At 38.8% G+C, this 21,119-nt stretch overlaps 1 protein-coding gene and 1 pseudogene across 1 annotated transcript; one reads left to right on the top strand and one right to left on the bottom strand.

Moving 5' to 3' along the window:
• Nucleotides 1–92: 92 nt before the first annotated feature.
• Nucleotides 93–19,573, top strand: mybl1 (MYB proto-oncogene like 1). The gene is made up of 16 exons (XM_088322739.1): nt 93–149; nt 3,940–4,113; nt 7,239–7,338; nt 7,406–7,477; nt 7,654–7,746; nt 8,733–8,953; nt 9,247–9,454; nt 9,540–9,602; nt 10,365–10,577; nt 11,367–11,582; nt 11,654–11,793; nt 14,061–14,175; nt 14,263–14,382; nt 14,455–14,559; nt 15,213–15,365; nt 15,469–19,573. The coding sequence occupies exons 2-16, from the start codon at nt 4,088–4,090 to the stop codon at nt 15,595–15,597; spliced, it is 1,974 nt and encodes a 657-aa protein (XP_088178865.1). The 5' UTR covers nt 93–149; nt 3,940–4,087; the 3' UTR covers nt 15,598–19,573.
• Nucleotides 12,173–12,318, bottom strand: LOC148348460 (5.8S ribosomal RNA; annotated as a pseudogene).
• Nucleotides 19,574–21,119: the final 1,546 nt, after the last annotated feature.

Below are 21,119 nucleotides of genomic sequence, written 5' to 3'. Positions count from 1 at the left end.
ACGCGTAACTGAAATCATACAGCACATGCTTAGCAATTATCTTTTGAATTGATATCGAGTTGACGTACTCTGTCTGGCGAACTTGACACAACTGATGACTCAAAAATGCAGTCATGTTGGAGAAATGCGTTAAAGAGGGGCGCCTACAGGTGAAAATGCGACACTACATTTTAACATTTCATGAATGAGTACAAAAGAAGTGTACAGTACAGTACTGTACATCCATTCTATTAGGGACACATTCATGGGCGTATCCAGCCCTTTTGGCGGTGCTCAAGCACACCCAAATTTTACCCAGGCACCCACAAAAATCATAAAATTTTTTGAAACGTTTTTTTTCCTTGATAATAGACAGGATAGGCTTAGATATGATGAAAACGCTAGATTAAAAAACTCAAACAAAACGAAAAGTGTGAAAAACGCAGCGTCTGAAATATTCCACAGCCTTGAAATGGGTCAGTTCATTTGATTACTGCCCCGGTTCTCGCCCTTCCCCCTGCTCCTTTTCCACTTGACACTTGCGGCATAGGGCGGAGGCTCCAGTGTATCGCAGTGACAGTATGTTACAGTATATCACTTTAAGTGAAATGAGAAAAAAATAACCTACTAGACTCTGAGTGCCTAAAGAGTTAGGGTTAGGGTTCGGGTTAGGGTTAGGTTAGGAAGCAATCTTTCTTTCTCAAGGTCCCCCCAAAAAATTGGAGGTCCTTGAGAAATTAAGTTTCTGCACTGGCCATTCAGGAAACTGGAGCGTTTCTTGTCTTACCTGCGTTCGTTTAGTCCATCTGGAAAGAGAGTGTTAAGTTTTCTTATCCAGTGTTTTTCTGCCTTACGTCTTTCTCCCTGTGCCCAATTGCTGTTTGTTTGTAGGCCCCATATTTCTAATGCCTGTAGTCCATGTTGCATGAAGTGGGCTACAAGGTGTGTGTTACTTTGTCTAATGTTTCTAATGTTGTAAATGTGTTGTGCTAATCTACATCTGATAGAATTTCCTGTCTCTCCTATATATTTAATGTCACAGTGTTTACACTTTATGACATATATACAGTTTTCCGTAGTAGGTGTGATTGTTTGTTTAATTAGGTAGTTTGTGTTGGTGACGGTGTTCCTAACTGTGGTGGCTTGTTTGTAGAATGTGGGGCCCTGCGTTTGTGTTATGTTGATTTCCGGTAATTTACTTTTTACTAAGTAGTCTTTTAGGTTTTTGTTTCTTTTAAAGGCTGAGATGATTTTGTAATCTTGGATTATGTCTGTGTTCTGTAGTGTCTGGTTTATATTTTGTCTAATTTTTCTATTAGCAGTTTGGCTAAATTCTGAGTAGGTACTTATTAGGGGGATAATTTTCTGTGTGTCCCGTTGCCCTGTGGTTAAAAATGTTTTACGGACTTGCCTGAGGAAAGATATAGAGTATCCTCTCGGTCTCAGTGCCTTGAACAGGGTTTGAGTAGCCTTTTCAAAGTCCGTATTTTGTGAGCAGATTCTGTGGAATCTGAGCAACTGTGATTTTATTAAGCCCCTATAGGTGTGCTTTGGATGTAGGCTGTTTTTGTGTAAGAGCGCATGTGTGTCTGTGTCTTTGAAGAAGGCCTTAGTGTCTAAAGTTTGGGTGAATGAGGGTCCTTTGTAAGTGGTTGTGTCTAGAAAATCTATCGGATGGTCATTTGTGGAATGTTTGACTTTAATTGTACTATGGTGTGTGTTGAGGATTTGTAGGAATTGGTTGAATTCCTCTCCATTATGTGTCCATGTTCCCCAAATGTCATCCAAGTATCTAAAATAATTGGTGGGTAGTTTGTCGCATTTTTCAAAAGCTGTCTTCTTCCAATGTGCCATGTAGATGTTAGCATAGGCAGGTGCAAACTTTTTGCCCATGGCTGTACCACTAATCTGTAAGTAGAATTCCTTGTTGAATTCAAAGTCGTTCCTAGTGAGGTTAATTTCTAGGAGTTGTATTAAATCTGTGTCTGGGCTTAGGGTTAGGGTTAGGGTTAGGGTTAGTGTTTAGGGTTAGGGTTAGGGTTAGGGTTAGGGTTTAGGGTTAGGGTTTAGGGTTAGGGTTAGGGTTAGGGTTAGGGTTTAGGGTTAGGGGTTAGGGGTTAGGGTTTAGGGTTTAGGGTTAGGGTTTAGGGTTAGGGTTAGGGTTAGGGTTAGGGTTAGGGTTAGGGTTAGGGTTAGGGTTAGGGTTAGGGTTTGGGGTTAGGGTTAGTGTTAGTTTTAGTTTTAGGGTTAGGGTTAGGGTTAGGGTTAGGGGTTAGGATTAGGGCTAGTTCCAATATACACGTACACGTTTTGGCTTTACTGTTTTTTAATCCAGGGTTTTCATCACATCTAAGCCTAGCCTGTCCTTTAGTGAGGAAATAGTTTTTAATCCAGGGTTTTCATCATATCTAAGTCAAAATTTTTCAAATTGTATAATTTTGGGGGGGGGTTGTGTTAAATTTGGAGGTGTTTTGTTTAATGCAATAGTAAATGATTTTATCAAGTTGATTTTAAAGTTGCTTCAAATGATTTGTTTTACATGTTTTAATGATCCTGTAATAATATTGAAATGTGTTGCTGCATATTAGTTATTCATTTATAACTTTTTTATTATTTCTGTCATTTATATCTCCTAAAAAATATACTATGTGAAGCCATTTGAGACTTTTTGCGACCAAGGCGTATAGAGATAAACGTGACTTGACTATTTTTGTCCACTAGATAGCAGCAAACAATGGGGTATCAGTCGAAACGAGCAGACCATGAATAGTTGTCTAATTAAACTTTTGTTTTCGTTTCATCTGCTTTGGGGCCTTAGAGTGTAATTATCCTCAAAGATCAGACCTCCATATATTTTTTAGGCCTCAAGTTGCTCTATTTGTGGCAATATTAACCGACCAAGATTGTACCTGTCAATCTCAGTCAATTGCCCCCGTATTAATGATTGCAATTCTCCCTATTAAGCGATATTAAACCTTACAGACAGAAACCCAGCACCTATTTACTCACAAGTCTGACTACGTATTATAAAAGAGAGATCAGTGTAAATAAGTTCATTTTATTTACCAAATAAATGCTTGATGGAGGAGATAATTTACTTGGGTAACATGACAATTCTGTTATTATCTATCAGTGAGCAAGGAATACGTATGAATTAACAGGTATGCAAGAATATACATTACAATGCACCAAAAATGCTTGAATGTATGCTTCAATAATATAATGGAGTTGTCTTTTTTGCCATTTATTACAACGTGGAGTACATTGTTTACAACGTGATTTAAAGAGACACTTCAGGATAAAAACATAAGAAAGATTAAGTCATATTGACAGAGTAGTGGTTGTAGACTGGTACATCAGCATTTATAACACATTTTCGTCGTCGTGTTTTTTTGTTTATTAACTCCACATTTTTAGTGATAATTAAGTGATTAAAACACCTTACAGGCTTTTTGTGAGCATAAAACTCATTACAAGCTTGTATAAACTCCTCAGTGGGGCCCAAATTTGGGGTCATCGCCCCCCAATAAAAGAACCATTCTGCCCCACAAGCAACAGTAGCGCTTGTCCGCTTCCTCAGTACGTCAACCAATCACGTGAATCTTTGGACCTTTTCCTCCAATGAGACATAAGCCTCCCCTAGATTTCCAGCCATTCATGTCTGAGATGCTCGCCATTTGTAGCCAATCACAAGAGAGGCCGCCTGCGATGGGGGTTGGGCGCTAGAATCGGCGGGATGGACAAATATCATTTGGCCCGAATCAAGTGGGAGACCTGCTTAGTTTGGTGAGGAACGAAAGTAAAATTAACGCGTATTTTTTATGTTTTAATTGGAAATATATGTCGTGTAGGACGAAAAGCGAGAGGTGACGACGAAAAATTTGAGTTTATTTTTAAGGGAAATGTTACCAACTTTCTGTCATTTTAAGAGAAAGTAATAATGAAGACTCTGTTAGCAAGATGGCTAACCTCAGCCGTATAACGTCAACTATATTCGAGAGCGAGGACCGGTGGACGTTTTTATGGATGGACGTTCAATCTCGTTGCATTTGAGCGAACCGAGGAATAAAAACACGCCGAAGAGGTCCACGTTTCCCTCGCGGCTGTCATGGACAACGCGAGGTCGTCACGCAGGTGGGTGGCTGTTGCGACGTAACTCGAAACAAGCGTCCCGAATTTACGTACAGTGACGTCATGACATGTAATGTATTTTATTATGCATGCGTGCATATTAAAACACATAAACATGCACTTTGTATTTTATATTACTTCGCATGTGTTTTTGTTGAATGCACTTTTTGTATTCTTTTTGTCATATTTTATTAAATGTTAAAATTAACGAAAAAAAAGATGATCGATTCTTTCATTGTGCTATTGTTATACGGGTGTTTGAAATACATGAAAATGCCAGAATTTTAATATTACTTTATCAAGTTTGAACAGGGCTTGAATTCGTACTGAAGTGCATTTTTAAAGAGTCTTCGCACCCTAGGAGTCGCGCCCAATAGGTCAGGTGCATGCGACATTTAAACAGGGCACAATGAAATGTGCATTAATGCAAGGAACACATGTCAATTATGGACATTTGTTATGGGCCATGCAAAAATATTAGGTTAGCGTTCCCAAGTAGTCAATTGTAATGGGAATAGCTTCCTGCAACTGAAAAATGTAAATTAAATATTACTGTAATTCTCATCCCAGCTATCTTCGGGCAGTAAGGGGAGAGATTTGTCTCAAAAACAAATGTATTCCTAACGTAGTCAATATCTAAAAAATGCATATCTTAGTAAATGCACACGCAAGATTAAAGATTACATATGTAAATTGCAGATATATTTGTGGCTCTGAAAAATACATTATTCCCACCAGATTTTTTTCCTTTTAATAGTACTGGATACTTGGGAAAGTCCTTGAAAGTGTTTGAACTTGGCCATAATTATAACTTGGGCCAGTCTCTAAGCACTAGGTTATACATCCATCCATCCATTATCTGCACAGCTTATCCTCTGTAGGGTCGCGGGGGCTCTGGAGCCCATCCAAGCCATCTTCGGGCAGTGGGCAGGGGACACCCTGAACTGGTTGCCAGCCAGTCGCAGGGCACACAGAGACGGACAATTCGCTCATTCACACCTAGGGACAATTTGGACCGGCCAATTAACCTGACATGCAAGTGTTTTGGAATATGGGAGGAAACTAGGTTATACATATTTTTGCCTATTTATTCTGACAATCTTTAATCTTATTTTTCCCTTTAAAGTCTTTATTACATGTATTACCCTTCTATATCATGTCTAACCTAATACCAATATGTTGTGCTTACAGTGACATCACGATACGTAAACATGTCTATGTTTTACTACGTGTGTGTTATTAGTGATTGTTCTATTTGTATATCATTGCATTATATTTTAATACATGTTTTAAAAAGGATAACTTGTACGTCAAACAAAACATAAAACTGTTATAAGAGATTTAATAATATTTTTCTATTGTAAGCCAAAACAACATAGTGAATATGATGAGAGACCTGAGAGTAGACGCGACACTCCAGGATAAACTTGTAGGAAAAAACATAAAGCCTCAATGTGTAATATTTGACCACTAGATAGCACTGTGTTGTCTGGTACAAGCGAGGGTCAGTGATGCGCAGCACAGCGCGGCTGGAGGATGGTAGACAAACATGTTACGACCTAAGTAGGGGTTCCGCGGTGTAAAAGAAATACAATTTTCTCGACCAATGATTTATTTTATTTTTTTAATAAAAATTAACATTGGTATGATGGTCAGTATATTTTTGCCTAGTATTCAAATCTTTATCTTTTTAGTGGACCAAAGTATGTTTATAAAACTAGAAGGCACCAAATATTATACACTGTCCTTTTACTAGAGAAGGATAAGATTTAAAAAAACAACAACATTATGTTAGGATGATTTGGCAAATATTTACAAAGTAGTGCAGGTTGGCGCCTTGCATAGCTGCATGGTTGCTATTGGTGTGTGTGTGTGTGTGTGTGTGTGTGTGTGTGAATGGGTAAGTGTGAAGCACATTGTAAAGTGCTTTGGGAGGTCTTCATTGACTTGAAAAGCGCTATATAAATGCAGACCATTTACATTAGCACAATAGTACAATGACATTAGCAGAAACGTATGATAATACATTTTTCTATACATACTGTTGGTCAAAACAAAATCTGGTGGATTGTTTAAAAAAATGTCTGCAAATTAGAAAAATAAATGCAAGCGTGTTTGCTAAACCGTCAAAATAATAATATTTTGTGCATTACAATTAGTGGTTATTTTCATTCGTTAGATAACATCAAGACTTTTTGAGTGATAGAGAACTGAAATACAAATTATAATGATTGGAAATACTATTCAATACTTTTTTCCTGGCTTGTTACATAACATAACCAGTACTTGATTTTACAGCCTCTATGTTATGAGTTTGTTTTTCTTAGTGCTTTTAGATAATCTCGTTAACAATAAATGTTGTATTTAATAAACCTGCCTAACTGTACAAACCTAAGGCAAAAGCATCTGAAAACTGACCTGGATTGCGAAGGGTTGGGCCACCTTACCTCAAGAAGTGAAAGAGCCTGTTGATAGCTTAAGCCCCCTGCACCTTCGTTTTTTTTCTCCCTCACCCCTGTTCCTGCTTATGGTGTTGACAGGAGAAACTCCTGCCAAAATAAAGTGACTCACTTGAGTTTCCACAATGACCGAGGGTTTTTGAGGGAAGGCTGTTTTCCCTCTCAAAAATTTGGGATGAAAAACACAAACATTAGATAAAATTGGGGCAAATATTAGGCAAAATATTATGCAAGGCACTTCACAAATATGGAGTCCAACACGATTAAAATTGTATATAAACTCATTGATTCCAACGACGTGTACATTGTCTACAATAAGAGTTGATGTGGCACTCTTTATAATAAAGGCTTAAAAGAATAAAACACAAGAATATTGAGAAAGAGGTAATATTCCCTGTGTTGTCTAATTTATATGTACATCAGAAAATAGTGCACTGACATATGCAGCAATATGGTGCTAAAATATGAATATGCTTGTTTCGTGTACCTGGTTGAGATATTTTTCTATCAGTTATCTGTGCTTTAGGGCCAGGGTGAAAGGAGTCCCTAATAATGTTGTCAGCTCTGCTGCCTTAGCAATGTCCTCCAGATTGGACAAAGAGCAGCTGACGATTCTCTGGGCTGTGTTGATGCCTCTCAATGAATCAGATTTTTTTTTCACCCCTGTAGCCTTGACGAGGATGACGAGCCACACTCTACAGATCCCGACTCTATAGAGAAGAGCAAAGACAAAAAAGTTTTGTGCAAAGTGAAGTGGTCCCGCGACGAGGTCAGAGCACTTTCCAGTCTCAAGATTAATTGATATCGGTACAAGAAGTTAAATATTTTTACTTTAGGACGAAAAACTGAAGAGGTTGGTGGAGCAACATGGCACCGAATCTTGGAAAATTATCGCCAACTACTTTCCTGTAAGTGGCAGTGTTACATCATGCTTGAAGTCACCCTTGGAAATGTTAAATGTGGTCGCATATGCGAGTAAATTGGTGGTAGTTTCAAGGTCTCCAGGGCACAGCACATAACCAGCAAACGATCTCTTGCTATATTAATTTCCACGTCCTTAATGAGGTGTCTCCATGCATGTCAGGGGAGGACAGATGGTCAATGTCAGCACCGCTGGCAGAAGGTGCTCAACCCAGAATTGGTGAAAGGCCCGTGGACAAAGGAGGAGGATCAGAAGGTAAGAGGATCTGGGACTCTCATGTCTGCTACAGCCGGTAAGCGATAGTAGAGACAGAAGGTAGAGCATGCTCCATTTTATTTTTTCCCGCCCAAAAACAGAGTGCTCTTGGCTTAGGGTTGCAGCGTCTGATCCAAGTGCTCCACTACATCATCGCTAGTAAAAACAGCTCACAAGTGGCTCCATTAATAAGACGGGTGGGGAGTAAAAGTCTGTTTAACTATGGGAATAACAACACCCTCCTCGAATAGCTCGTTGTCTAATTTGGATACTTTTTAATTAAAAAACATAAAGTGTGTGTGTGTGTATATATATATATATATATATATATATATAATTTTTTTTTTTTAAATATAATATATACAGTATGATGTATTTATTTGTGAATGCCTAATGCAGTGTTTCTCAACCTTTTTGAGCAAAGGCACTTTTTTCAACAAGGAATTTTAATTGTAAATATTTGCCATTTTAACTAAATTTATTAGTTTAGGTACTTAATTTTAGACCAAGTTTAGTTAACAGCTCCAAACAATATCAGTTAATAAAATTATTACTGATGGTATCTACTGTGCAATAAACTTAACATGCAACATAATGATGTAGAATGTGGAATCGTCTTTTTTGTCATGATTTCAATGTGATGAAACATTGTACGTCAAGGGAATAGACACTTGACAGATAATGAGCGTTATTGTCTTATAAGAGATCCAAAAATTATTTATGCAATTTAACTAGATTTAAGTATTATTGTTTGGATGTTTTCCTCTTGCACACCAGATGAGGTTTAACAGCAAACTGGTTGAAAAACATTGAACAAATGGACCCTTCTACTTTCGGGGTCTCGTGAGAAAGGACTTTTTTTCACAGTTCTCTGTATTTTAGAGAATTTGGCTGTGAAAACTCAAAAAAGAGATAAAAATTATCTTTTGCAACATGCACTAAAAATAAAATGAGAAATAGGCGTAAAATCAAATCCTCTGTGGCAGGTTATCGACCTGGTGCACAAGTACGGCCCCAAGCGCTGGTCTGTGATCGCCAAGCACCTCCAGGGACGCATCGGCAAGCAGTGTCGCGAACGCTGGCACAACCACCTCAACCCGGAGGTGAAGAAGTCATCTTGGACTCAAGAGGAGGACCGAATCATTTACGAGGCCCACAAGCGACTTGGCAACCGCTGGGCCGAGATCTCCAAACTCCTCCCTGGACGGTAAATTCAGCCAAAGTGAAAAAAATAAAATAAACACATTTAATGATCCAAGTGCACACACAAATACTGTATGTAGGCTAAAGACATGCACACACTAGCAGCTTACAAGGCTGTTTGTTTTTCTATGCATCTGGGGAAAAAAATCATACGTTATATCAACACCAAGTTTTTGTACTTAAAGGCAAATACACCTAAACTGGAGAAAAAAATATTTTAAATTGAGTTGACCTCAATGCTTTCATACATGTTTTTTCGTATGTTTTTTTTATTTTTGTTTTTTATTTTTTCAACAGGACGGACAACTCCATCAAGAACCACTGGAACTCCACCATGAGAAGGAAAGTGGAGCATGAAGGCTACTTACAGGATGCTAGTGCCAAAATCTGCCCGTCTTCTTACGGATCCGGCAGCAAGAAGCGCCGTAGTTCCCCTTGCCCCACGCTGGCCGAGTCGCAACACAGCGATCGGAGCCCCCTTGCCCCTGTGACGTCACCCAACCAGGTCTTGGCGAACTCTGGACCCCCATGTAGATTCCGCTCATTTGTGGCATTTTTTTACTTTGAGGCTTCTTTGTGTGCGTTTGCAGGTCGCTGGTTATCATTTTGAATCTCAAGGGCGCCATTTAATGGATACTTCACGTTTTATTGAGGTGAGATTTAAATTATCGAAATGTAAGCTAAGCTGATTAAACATCTTGCTGAAAATGAAACATTAGTTTATTGTTTTTTCTTAACATTGATTAGTGGAAAACGGACACAATGACTTGTCTCCAATATATTAAAAACAATTACTGCATGTTTCTTAAATGTTTTCTAAATTTCCCTTTTTATATGTTCGCTTCCCAGACTTTGTTTTCTTTCAATAGCTAGTGATCCAGACCTCAAATCAAACCATAGAGAATCCTTTTAATTTTGTGTCATTGTCTTTATTTTAAATTCCTTTTTCTTGTCTCGTTCTCTTTAACATCTTTCTATTCCCGTCCTCTGTCCACCGCCTCCCTTAGCTGCCCTGCCCGGACGATCCCGACAGAGAGCAAAGAATTAAGGAGCTCGAGTTGTTGCTTATGTCAGCTGAGAGCGAAGTCCGTCACAGAGGTCTATGTGTAAGCGCAGCACATGTTAGGTGTTAGCTGACTAGCTTAGCTTGCGTGCTTGTTGTGTGTGTGACATGAGTACACTGCAAAATAAATTCTAATCTATGTTTTGCTGTGTATGTCAAAAAGAGTGTGGCACTTAGTTGCTGTAGTGTTTTCTAGTAGCTAGCTTCCCATCTTTCTACTCATCCTGACTGGCCTGAAGCTGCACTTGGTTGTCCCCTGCACCTATCCTCCTCATTTAGGACCCGCCCTAGTCGTCTTTGCACCCACTGCACTTAATCTTTCTCAATTTCTTCATCAATCCTGTCTTTCCAGAGCCTGGAGCAGTTTCCATCCTGGTCTGACGCCACAGCTGGTGACAGTTTGGAGATGGATGGGAGGTCCTGGTCTAGCCCAGAGAAAATGCAAGCTGCTCCGGGTGAACTTCCCGCATCCCCCAGTAAGCTCTTGGCTGTGGAGGCCAGCACGGTGCTGTCCACCCTTCAGAATATGCGCGACTTTGCGGAGACTTTGGAGCTTATTGATTCGGTAAGGAGGGTTATGAGCCGATCGGTCTTTAATGGAAATAGACTAGAGGATACATTTAAACTGTTAAATGTGAAAATAAAAGACAGAAACTATTCTTAAATTTCATTGAGACTGTTTATACTGCCTATTTGTCCTCTTAATACATTGAAAAAACAAATTATTTTTCTGATAATGCTGTTGGTTCTTCCACGGTTTAGTGAGCCGGCAATGTCCACCAGACTGGGAAGGGAGTAGCCGATTATTTTCTGGGCTGTGTTGATGACTATCTGTAAGGGTCTTGTTTTTTTTTTTTTTTAAACAAATCTCACCCAAATTCAATAATTTTATCAAAAACAACCTACACAATTTAGCCATTTTGTACAAAAACAAAATGATCAACAAATCATTGTTCTTAAAATTCCTTCCCAATTTATTTTTGTTGTGATAACAACCCAATTTGGGTTATTTTAAAGTGCAGTAATTTCTATACTGTATTGTGGTTCACTTTTAACGGCCTTTCAAAGTTCTTTCATCATGCACTGTGTTCTGCATTCTGATTGGCTAAACAGTCCTTAAAAGAGTAGGTATTTGTAAAAAAAAAAAAAAGTTTAATAGTACCGGTACTTTTACTTTTATCTGTTAAACGAATGCTTGGGCCTCGGAAAAGTGTTTATTTGGTTTTAAAGTTGAACAGACTAAAAAAAGGGGGGGAAATCTGAGAATATCCCTATCAGGGCTTCTTTTTGGAACGTAACCATCGCAATAAACAAAAGTTCACTGTTTATTAATATCATGTTTTTTGTTGTCCAGGATCCGTCAGGTTGGAGCGACGTTGCGGGTTTTGAAACAGTAGCGCTACCCAGGCACGACCAGGCCGGCTTTTCGGCGCACACCGCCGCCTCCAAACTATCAATGAAAGAGAGGAGGAGAGATCGAGGTGAACCGTCTCCCCTGTCCGACAAGACCTTTTCCTCCTTTTTGGAAAACATTTCCAACTCGCCAAGGAGGACGCCCAAAAAGTCTAGGGTAACCATTGCCATTCTGGTATGTCTATTAAGTTATATCTACCAAAATGACAAGTACCGTTTTGGACGTAGTTCTGCAACATGTCAGCTGTCGAGCATCTCAACTTGGATAACCCAGCGCTCACCTCCACACCAGTGTGCGGACAAAAGTGTCTTCTCAGCACACCACTTCACAAAGAATCAACACCCAAACACCAGAAAGAAAACGATGGGTAAGCGAAAATAAAGCTAAAGCGAATGGAAATTTAATGGAGAAGTAATTATTAATACAAACTGCAAATCCCAATTAAAACACTGGGGTGGCATGTGGCCTACCAGTGAAGTACCGTGGAAAAGTCTGTGTGCTGTTATAGCCCCAGTGTGTGTTACATAGTGACCCCTAGTGGTGTATGAATACTTCATTCATTTGAACAAAACACTACTGTGGGACCTCGGTTATCGCGATAAATGTGGACCAAAACCACCCGCGATGAGTGAAAATCCCGGTTAATGGAGACCAAAACCACCCGCAAAAAAACAAAACAAAAAAAACAAAACTCATCTCGTCTCATTATCTGCACCGCTTATCCTTATTAGGGTCGCAGGGGGGCTGGAGCCCATCCCAGCCATCTCCGGGCAGTGGGCAGGGGACACCCTGAACTGGTTGCCAGCCAATCGCAGCTGCAAATCACATTAGTTCTCGCAGCTAGCTGCGTTCTTCATCGACGCACGAGCCGAGTGATCCACCGCTAAGAGTCGTACAGCTGGGCGATTTTACGTCCGCCCGGGACGATCGGAGACAAATTCACGACAGGGTTTATACTTGCGCCGCACCACGGGTGCCGTTCGGTCGCTCCCGCGAGCGAGCCCCTAACCTGCGGCGCGGGTACTTTCGGGCGCGATACGCACGACACCGCGTCAAGCCGAGCGGGTCGGGCGCTCGGCGCGGAGGCAGGCGTCTCCCGCCTGGGCCGCGATGGCTCTACATGGCGCTACACGGTCCTCGATAGCTCTGGCCGACGGACGGGCGGCTGCGGGGGAAAGGGGTAGCTGGGGGGACCTGTGGGGTTGGGGAGGCGGTGAAGCGGAAGCCGCACCGAAACCGCGCGCCGGGATACGAGAACGGCGCGCCGTGCTAGGGTCGTCAGCCGAGGGGGATTACCGCAAAAAGTGAAAATCTGCAAAGTAGCGACGCACCTTCAAAAAAAAAAAAAAATTAAAAAAATTATATATAATATATATATATATATTTTTTTTTTAACCATTACAGACCGCGAAGCTCTGAAGCTGCGAACGTCGAACCGCGAAGTAGCGAGGTCCCACTGTATGGATTTAAATAAGAAGCAAAAACACATGTGCTTAATCATTAACATTTTTTTAAAATCAGATTCAATATTTTTGAAGAGGCAAACATGTTTGGCTGCCATCTTATAACTACGGAAGCCCAATTGACCATTTTGCAAAGGTAGCTTTTCCGGGATTCACTCATATCCTTGAAAAGTCTTAAACTACATTGAATTTATTATTCTAAACATAAGGCCTTAATTGGCATTAATATGTCTTACAATTTTCAAAAGTCTTGAAAATGTGAAGACATTAATTAGATTTGGATACATTTATAATTTGCCTTTTTTACAGACATATCAAAACAAAGATGTTGTTTCAGTCGGGCCTTTCAGAGCGGACGCACGTCTTAGGTCCACCCACAATACACATAGCAACTTCGGAGAGAGACGTTTACTTTGGACCATGGGAAATTTTACATTTAACTAAAATTGGCTGTCCAACAAACGCTTCTCGCCATGGCTTTTTTTTGTCGACTTGGTCTTAAATTTAATTTCAAAAGGCATTCAAATGTCTTGAGTTTAGAGTTTAACTTCCCTTAAGCTGCAGGAACCGTGCTTGTCCCAGTGGTGCTTCAAGCACTTAATGGCCACTTACCTTCCACAGCTGCGCCTTGCATGTGATGGTCTCCAAGTTCTGTCATTTAGGCATATTCCACTTTATTCCACTGTTTCTTTCTTTAACCACTCATGTTAGCCAAGTTGGTGCATGCCATAACTCGCCACTAGCTGCTTTTGTTATTGTTTGCTGCACCTTGTAAATACATTTTGCTTCATCCATCATTCAGAATCCTGACACTTGCCAAATTCTGCTTTCTTCTGCTTGTTTTTTTTTTAGTAGCTTCTCTTGCTAACCACTAAAATTAGCCGCACACAGCAGCTAAAGCTATGGACTCTTTCCAGCTGGACATACTCCGCTCACTTGATCTTTTGTTGTTGCTCGCTGGGATTAACATCAGCTTTCATGTCCTGTTAATGTCTTACATTCAAATTTGCTAACAAAAGGAAATAGAGGGAGCCAATTTTTATCCTTTAAGTTTCAATTATTGTGTCTTCCTAATGCACACACTTCAGCTCAATTAACTAATTTTTACACACTGGCACTTTAAACACTAGTGAGTTTTATTAACCCTTCTCCCTACATAAAATAAATCTAGTTCCAGGACCCCCAAGTTCAGGAAAACAGTTACGATCCCAACACCGAGGACGCCGACACCCTTCAAGAATGCTTTGGCGGCGCAGGAGAAAATGCACGGGCCGCTAAAGATGGAAGTAAGACTCACAGATATCAACAGGAAATAGGTAGGAATTGAGTGCACTGGACTAAAGGTATAGTGACACCTTTTTTGGGGGTTCCAGCCGCAGCCATTGGCATTTCTGGAAGAAGACATCCGTGAGGTTCTAAAGCAAGAGACCGGGGCCGACATCTTTAACAAGGCGACCTATTTGCAACTTGACTGCAGAGGGTGGAAGCAAAATGTACACACTAGCACTCTGACAGACTACGTTAACAGAATTGTGTGGTTATTTTTTTGTGTAACCTCATTGCAGATTGACAATCCATCTAAAAAAGTGCGCAAGGCTCTGGTGCTGGACCCTTGGGGGAAAGAATCTCTCAGTGTACAAATGTTCCAAGATCAGCTCAACGATGCACAAGTATGATGACTTATTAAGAGATTCCAAATTGACAGATTTTTCTTTTTAATTAATCAGAATTAATTAGAATGAATATTTTTTTACACATTTATTGTTAAAAGCTTTTCTATTAGTAATTATTTTAAAAAGTTCCATGCACAAAACACATATCAACCCTTCCCCCGCCACACACACACAAAAATCTGTAAAAACAAGAAATCTGTAAAAACAAGAAATTATTCTCCCCAAAATATATGAATAAGAGATTTGTTCAAATTACTAAATATTTGTAAAAATAAATAAAACTGCCGAAAAAATGATTTGATTGTGAAAAAAACGCTTTATTCAATACAGAATATTATTGGACAATGCTTTGGTAATAGAAAAGTTATTTTCATCAGGATGAATTTACTGTATGTCAATGCGGGTTGCCAGAAGTTCAACACTGTTTTAAAGATGCAGGATATGAGTTAATAAAACTGCGAAGATGCCGTCACACAGGATACGGCGACCACAAGCGTTATTTACACAGAGTATCTATCAATAGTGGCTTGCGGTGAGTCATAACCTACAGCCAAGTGGCGAGAGAAGGAAACAGTGGGGAACTCAAAATTGCCCATATTTTCCAGACTTTTTCTCAAAATTGAACAAAATATATTGCAACCCGCCTCCAGATTCCAGATGAGAGTCTCTTGTCCAGCTCTACGCTGAGCTCGCCAACGTCCGAGCTGCAGCATGAAGAGGCCACAGAGGAACACCACGAGCTCACTTCCACTGAGCTGAAAGAAAAGCTGCCCAGCCCTCGTTTTTTCCACAAGTCACACAGGGTGAGTCAACGTATTCAATATATAAGATCGATTACGTACAAAAATACAGCCTCATATAATATAGAGTACATATCCACATACATTTGTATTTTTTTCCCCAAAGGTGAGCGAATGGGAAGCGGTCGTCTACGGCAAAACGGAGGACCAATTGACCCTGACGGAGCAGGCCCGCCAGTATCTGAACCAGTACCCATCGGCCGGGGGCCCCATCCCTAGGGCCCTCGTATTATAAGGAACTGCTCACAAAGAAAGCCGCCCACACTATTCTTTTCCTGTCTCTTTCCTTTTTGTTTCATCAGACTAGATTACAGTAGAACCCTGGGATACGACATTAACCCTTTCTGAGGTGTGGATCGCCACTTAAAATTGCAGCGTAGTGGGGTATCGAAACCTATGCTAATGCGTTCCAAAACCCCGGTACCCTAGCTAACAAATTTAAAATAACATAACAGTAAATATTAAATACTAATTGTGGGTAATATAATCACATATAGAGTGGGTGCTTTACTTACAAATGTAATTCATTCTGGGAGTAGCTTTGTTACCTGAAAACTTCGTAAATAGAGACGCATTTTGAATATAAACGTGCTAATCCGTTCCAAATCTCGCAACAGTACAGTAAGATATTTTTTAAATAAACCATGAAAGCGCATCAGAACATGAAACAAATACATTTAAGATTTAGAGTACCGCACAATAAACAAAACGAGAGGCACATCATGTAGAAAAAGAATAAAGGAAATGATAAAAAATATTAATTTACCTTTAGGCCTCTCGTTTCTTGAAAAACTAATCCAATGACGTCTGCTTTTGGAAATGCGTAGGGAGATGTAGCCCGACTTGTCAACACTGATTCCGGGTGATTCCACAAATTCCGAGACTTTGTGAGATTTCGCTAAAATGTCTTTAAATTAGGCTGTCTGAATGATAGCTCCGTCGTCTGGGAAACTCTGGGAGCGACTAACAGCTGGCTGTGCTATATTTTTTACTTCGCATCCTGAAACGCTTTTGTAACTATCGGCAATATTTTCCTGTTCCAGTACTTTGTAACCTGGAACTTTCGTTTGTAGGGACATTCGTACATGTAGAGGAAAAATAACCTTTTTTTAACCATTGGCGTGAAAGTTACACGCTGGTCAAGTGGAGTATCAGGTGGATGAATTAAAAATCAAAATTAAACTGAATTTAATACATCCACCTGTAAGGATTGTGATACCCTTATATTTATTTATTTAATCGTCTCATTTTTAAAAATAGTCCAGATCATCAATTGGTTACAGGTATGCAACTTAGCGAGAGTAGCCATACGTGTGCCTCCATTGTATTCATTGAGAACTGCAACCTGGATTCCATGGTTATCATATTTTTGCTTCTCCCTTTAGCATCATTGCGAGTAAATGCAGGACAAAAAATACAGTATCATATCGCCAACGAGAAAAGAATAGAGGGAAGTAGTTCATCCTATAGCATAATGCCGTTTTCATGACGCCAGTATTTTATATGCCATCGACCAATGGCAGACAGGCATCTTAGAGACGTGACTTGACATTCACACATACACCGCAAAGCTTGAATTTTAAGTTTTTGGGCACGCAAAATAACTTGTTGTTTATACAGTAGGGGAAATGCTGTAAAGAGGGGCCGAAAATATTTTTTCCCACACAATTAGTGAAAACGTCATAGAGGTTGCCATATCCCGGGGGTCTTCTGTCCGTCCTCCCTTATTTTCTATTCTGCACTACGAGGGCATGTTAAAACTAAATGAGACGACTACAGTAATGGATATCTTGTGTGGTCAAACAACAGCAACAACACACACCAGGTGGAAAATATTCTCTTTTTGTATACTTTGAGGACACGCTAGCTAGCACTTGCGATTGTTTTTATAATTTTTTTTTGGGGGGGGGGGAATCGTCTGCGACTCCACAGTCGAGTTGAATGTATTTGTTACAGGAAGGGTAACTCCATGTTGTATTTATGATGCTTAATAATATGGCTCAAATAGTAATATAAATCAGACAAGCACAAAGTGTAGTTCATCTTAAAACGTAAATCGGCATATGTTTGCTTGGAGCAGGCTGTAGCTATTATTTATTTACTAATTTATTTATTTTGCTTTTTTTCTCTTCAGAGCAATGAGGGAAGTACTTTTTATGGTCAGGATCGGCCTGTAGAATAATTATGACCTACTAGCACCGATTGTTTTTTACTAGATGTACATAAACATATTTCTGACCTCTAATCATAGGCAAATTGCACTTTTTTATGACAAAATATTTGAAATGATTTTGGAAGTGTGGGTGAAAGTGTTTTAAGTTTTTTTCTGTAGTTGTGTAAATCATTTTTTTTTTTTTAAACTGATGCTGACTTAAAAATGTTGTTTGATTGAAAGGCTAAAAACTAGGGATGCACGATAACTGTTTTGATACTAGTAACCGATAAAATCCTGTTTCCGGAGATAGATTATGATTTTTAAAAAAGAAGCGATATTTAGAAAATTGTAAAAATTCATGAATACTACCACAACATTCTAAAACATGCAACAGATTATGGCTGAGCTCGCCAGTGCCTCATGTAGATTACAGAGACGTAGGGAGGAAACATGACCAAGTGGTAGTAATACTTCTATAGAAAATCAAAAATACTATCAAATCAAAAGTATCACAATAGTTTACACTTCCTGAGCCATTTGACTAATTATGGCTGAGCTCTCCTTTGCCTCATACAGATTGCAGAGAGGTTAGGAGAAGAAACGACCTAGTTGTGCTACTACTCTTTTAGAAGATCAAAATATTCTAAAATCAAAACCTGTACACATCCTAAGACATGTGACTACTTATGGCTAAGATCTCCTTTGCCTCATGCAGATTATGGAGAGGTAGGGAGAATAAACGACCTAGTTGTGCTACTACTTTTATAGAAAATCTAAATATTCTAAAATCAAAACCTGTACACATCCTGAGCCATGTAAATTATGGCTAAGATCTCCTATGTCTCATCCAGATTGTGGAGAGGTAGGGAGAAGAAACAAGCTAGTTGAGCTACTACTCTTAGAAAATTAAAATATTCTAAAATCAAAACTTGTACAACTCCTAAGACATGTGACTAATTATGGCTTAGCTCTCCTTTGCCTCACACATATTGCAGAGAGGTAAGGGGAAGAAACGACCTAGTTGTCCTACTACTCTTGTAGAAAATCAAAATATCCTAAAATCGAAACCTGTACACATCCTGAGCCATGTGACTAATTATAGCTTAGCTCTCCTTTGCTTCATACATATTGCAGAGAGGTAAGGAGAAGAAACGACCTAGTTGTCCTACTACTCTTGTAGAAAATCAAAATATTCTAAAATCGAAACCTGTACACATCCTGAGCCATGTGACTAATTATAGCTTAGCTCTCATTTGTCTTTGGAGAGGCAGGGAGGAGAAACGACCCGGTTTCGCTAATACCTGTGTAGTGAATGAAAATATTCTCAAAACAAAACAACAGATTGTACACATCCCAAGCCATGCAACAGATTATAGCCGAGTCCTAACAGTGCTCCATCCACATTACAAGAAGGTAGAGAGGAGACACGACAAAATATTTCATAAACAAATCCATCTCAACATCCTAAAGCATGTGACTGATTATGGGTGAGCAAGTGCCTCGCGTACATTATGAAGAGGTTAAGTGTAAAGTTGTGAGGCTACTTCTATTAAAAAATCAAAATATATTCTAATGAGGGACGTAAATAGTGTCAAACTATTGGATTTTACAGTGTTAGTAAAAGTGCTGAATTATTGGGTCTTTTGTCTTCTATCGGAACAACAAATGAACTCATGTTTTGCCGTTATCAATTCAATATCTATCGTTCCGATTCTTTTCGTGCATCCCTACTGAAAACCTATTTAAAAGGACCAACTCTCGATGCTTAACACCAGTAGCCTCAAGCGATCCCGGTTTCGTTGTCTTCTAATCTGGATTATCCCGCATTACCAGTGTGAACAAGAATGTGGTCCGGTCGGGATCAAGTGGAAATATTTAGAGTGTGTATGTATATACAGTATCATTTTTTGAATGTGTTCATTTTTAGGAATGGTGGCAAATAAATGATTAAAAACCGGTATCGAAGAAAAACTACTGTAATGGTGTGTAATATTTGGAAGCTGCCTCTGTCTACCCTGCTCTGCATTTCAAGAAATAAAAGTTTATTTTGGGCTTATCTTGAAATTTCTATGCTTTTATACGTTCATCCCAATTAGCATGTTACACCTTTATTCTTTTGTTTAAGTGTAATTTCCTTCTTTTAATTTGCAATTAAAGAGAAGGGCTGCTTAGTGCTATTACAGCTAGCTGGCTGTTAAGTTTAATGTGTAGCTATTGCTAACAGAAAAATAACTTTTTTTTTACAATTTCACACATCCAATTAGTTTTGATTTAACTATGAGCTAATGTAATTAATTATGATTAAAAACGAATCACTTGAAGTAATTATATTGAGAAATGTATATACTCTAAAGTTGAACTATTGTTACCTCCTAAAAATATTCAGTATAACTCTGAATATATTTAAAGGGTGAATTTAGCACAATGAAGTGTTAGCATTACCGTTAGCCTAAAGCTAAAAGATTGAAAGCAATGACATTAAAAACATTTTTAAAGTACTGTTATTGCCTAAAAATACTCAAAAAAATACACCAACTAAATTTAAAGAGTAATTTTAGCGCTGGTAAATCAGGGCTAGCTCTTTTAGCATCACCTGTTAGCCTAAATCTAAAAAGTTGAAATCGATGACATTCAAAAACATTTTTAAAGTAATGTTACTTCCTAAAATACTCGAAACAAATACACTAAATACATTTTAGAGTGAATTTAGTGCTGGTAAATCAGAGCTAGCTCTTTTAGCATCAACTGTTAGCCTAAAGCTAAAAAGTTGAAATCGATAACAGAACTTTATAAATGTTTTTTAATGTTATTTCCTAAAAATACTCAAAACACATACACCAAATAAATTTAAGAGTGAACTTAGCGCTGGTAAATCAGGGCTAGCTGTTAGCATCACCTGTTAGCCTAAAGCTAAAAAGTTGAAATCGATAACATTAGAAAACATTTTTAAAGTACTGTTACTTTCTAAAAATACTCAAAACAAATACACCAAATAAATTTAAGAGTAAATTTAGCGCTGGTAAATCAGAGCTAACTCTGTTAGCATCACCTGTTAGCCTAAAGCTAAAAAGTTGAAATCGATGACATTCAAAAACATTTTTTAAGTAATGTTACTTCCTAAGGATACACCAAGACTACAAATGTGTTTCGAGAGTAAACAGAATATATCAGTTTGTTAATATTATTATCCAATTGTTCGAAGCTAAAACTCATCCAGTCAGGTTGTTATGTGACGTCAGGAGGTTGAAAACAAATGATATTCAATATGTTATTTTGAAAAAAAACATTGTTACTTTCTAAAAATATAAATTTTTTTAAAAACATTAAAACTACAACAAATATATAGAGCATATATTTAGCGCTAGCATATCAGAGATAGCTTCGTTAGCATTACTTATTAGCCTGAAGCTAAAGGGATAGGTTTATAGTTATCATTTTTAAAATGTACTGTTCCTTCCAAAAAATGTATTTAAAAAAAACTACAAACACATCTACAGAGTATATTAAGCGCGAACAAATCAGTGCTAGCGCTGTTAGCATTACCCATTAGCCTAAAACTAAAACTCATCCAATCAGGTCGTCACATGACATCAGGAGTTTGT

Source organism: Urocampus carinirostris, chromosome 18 (genome assembly GCF_059441175.1).
Source record: "Urocampus carinirostris isolate Australia breed hairy pipefish chromosome 18, RoL_Ucar_1.0, whole genome shotgun sequence".
NCBI classification, from domain to species: domain Eukaryota; kingdom Metazoa; phylum Chordata; class Actinopteri; order Syngnathiformes; family Syngnathidae; genus Urocampus; species Urocampus carinirostris.
The sequence above is the reverse complement of the archived record's forward strand: the minus strand, read 5'-3'. Positions and strand labels throughout refer to the sequence as shown.

Coding starts and splice junctions, on each gene's coding strand:
- mybl1 (XM_088322739.1), top strand. CDS start 4,088: ATGGACAACGCGAGGTCGTCACGCAG. Junction 8,954..9,246: donor TCCAAACTCCTCCCTGGACG/GTAAATTCAGCC, acceptor TTTTTTCAACAG/GACGGACAACTCCATCAAGA. Junction 11,794..14,060: donor CACCAGAAAGAAAACGATGG/GTAAGCGAAAAT, acceptor AAATAAATCTAG/TTCCAGGACCCCCAAGTTCA.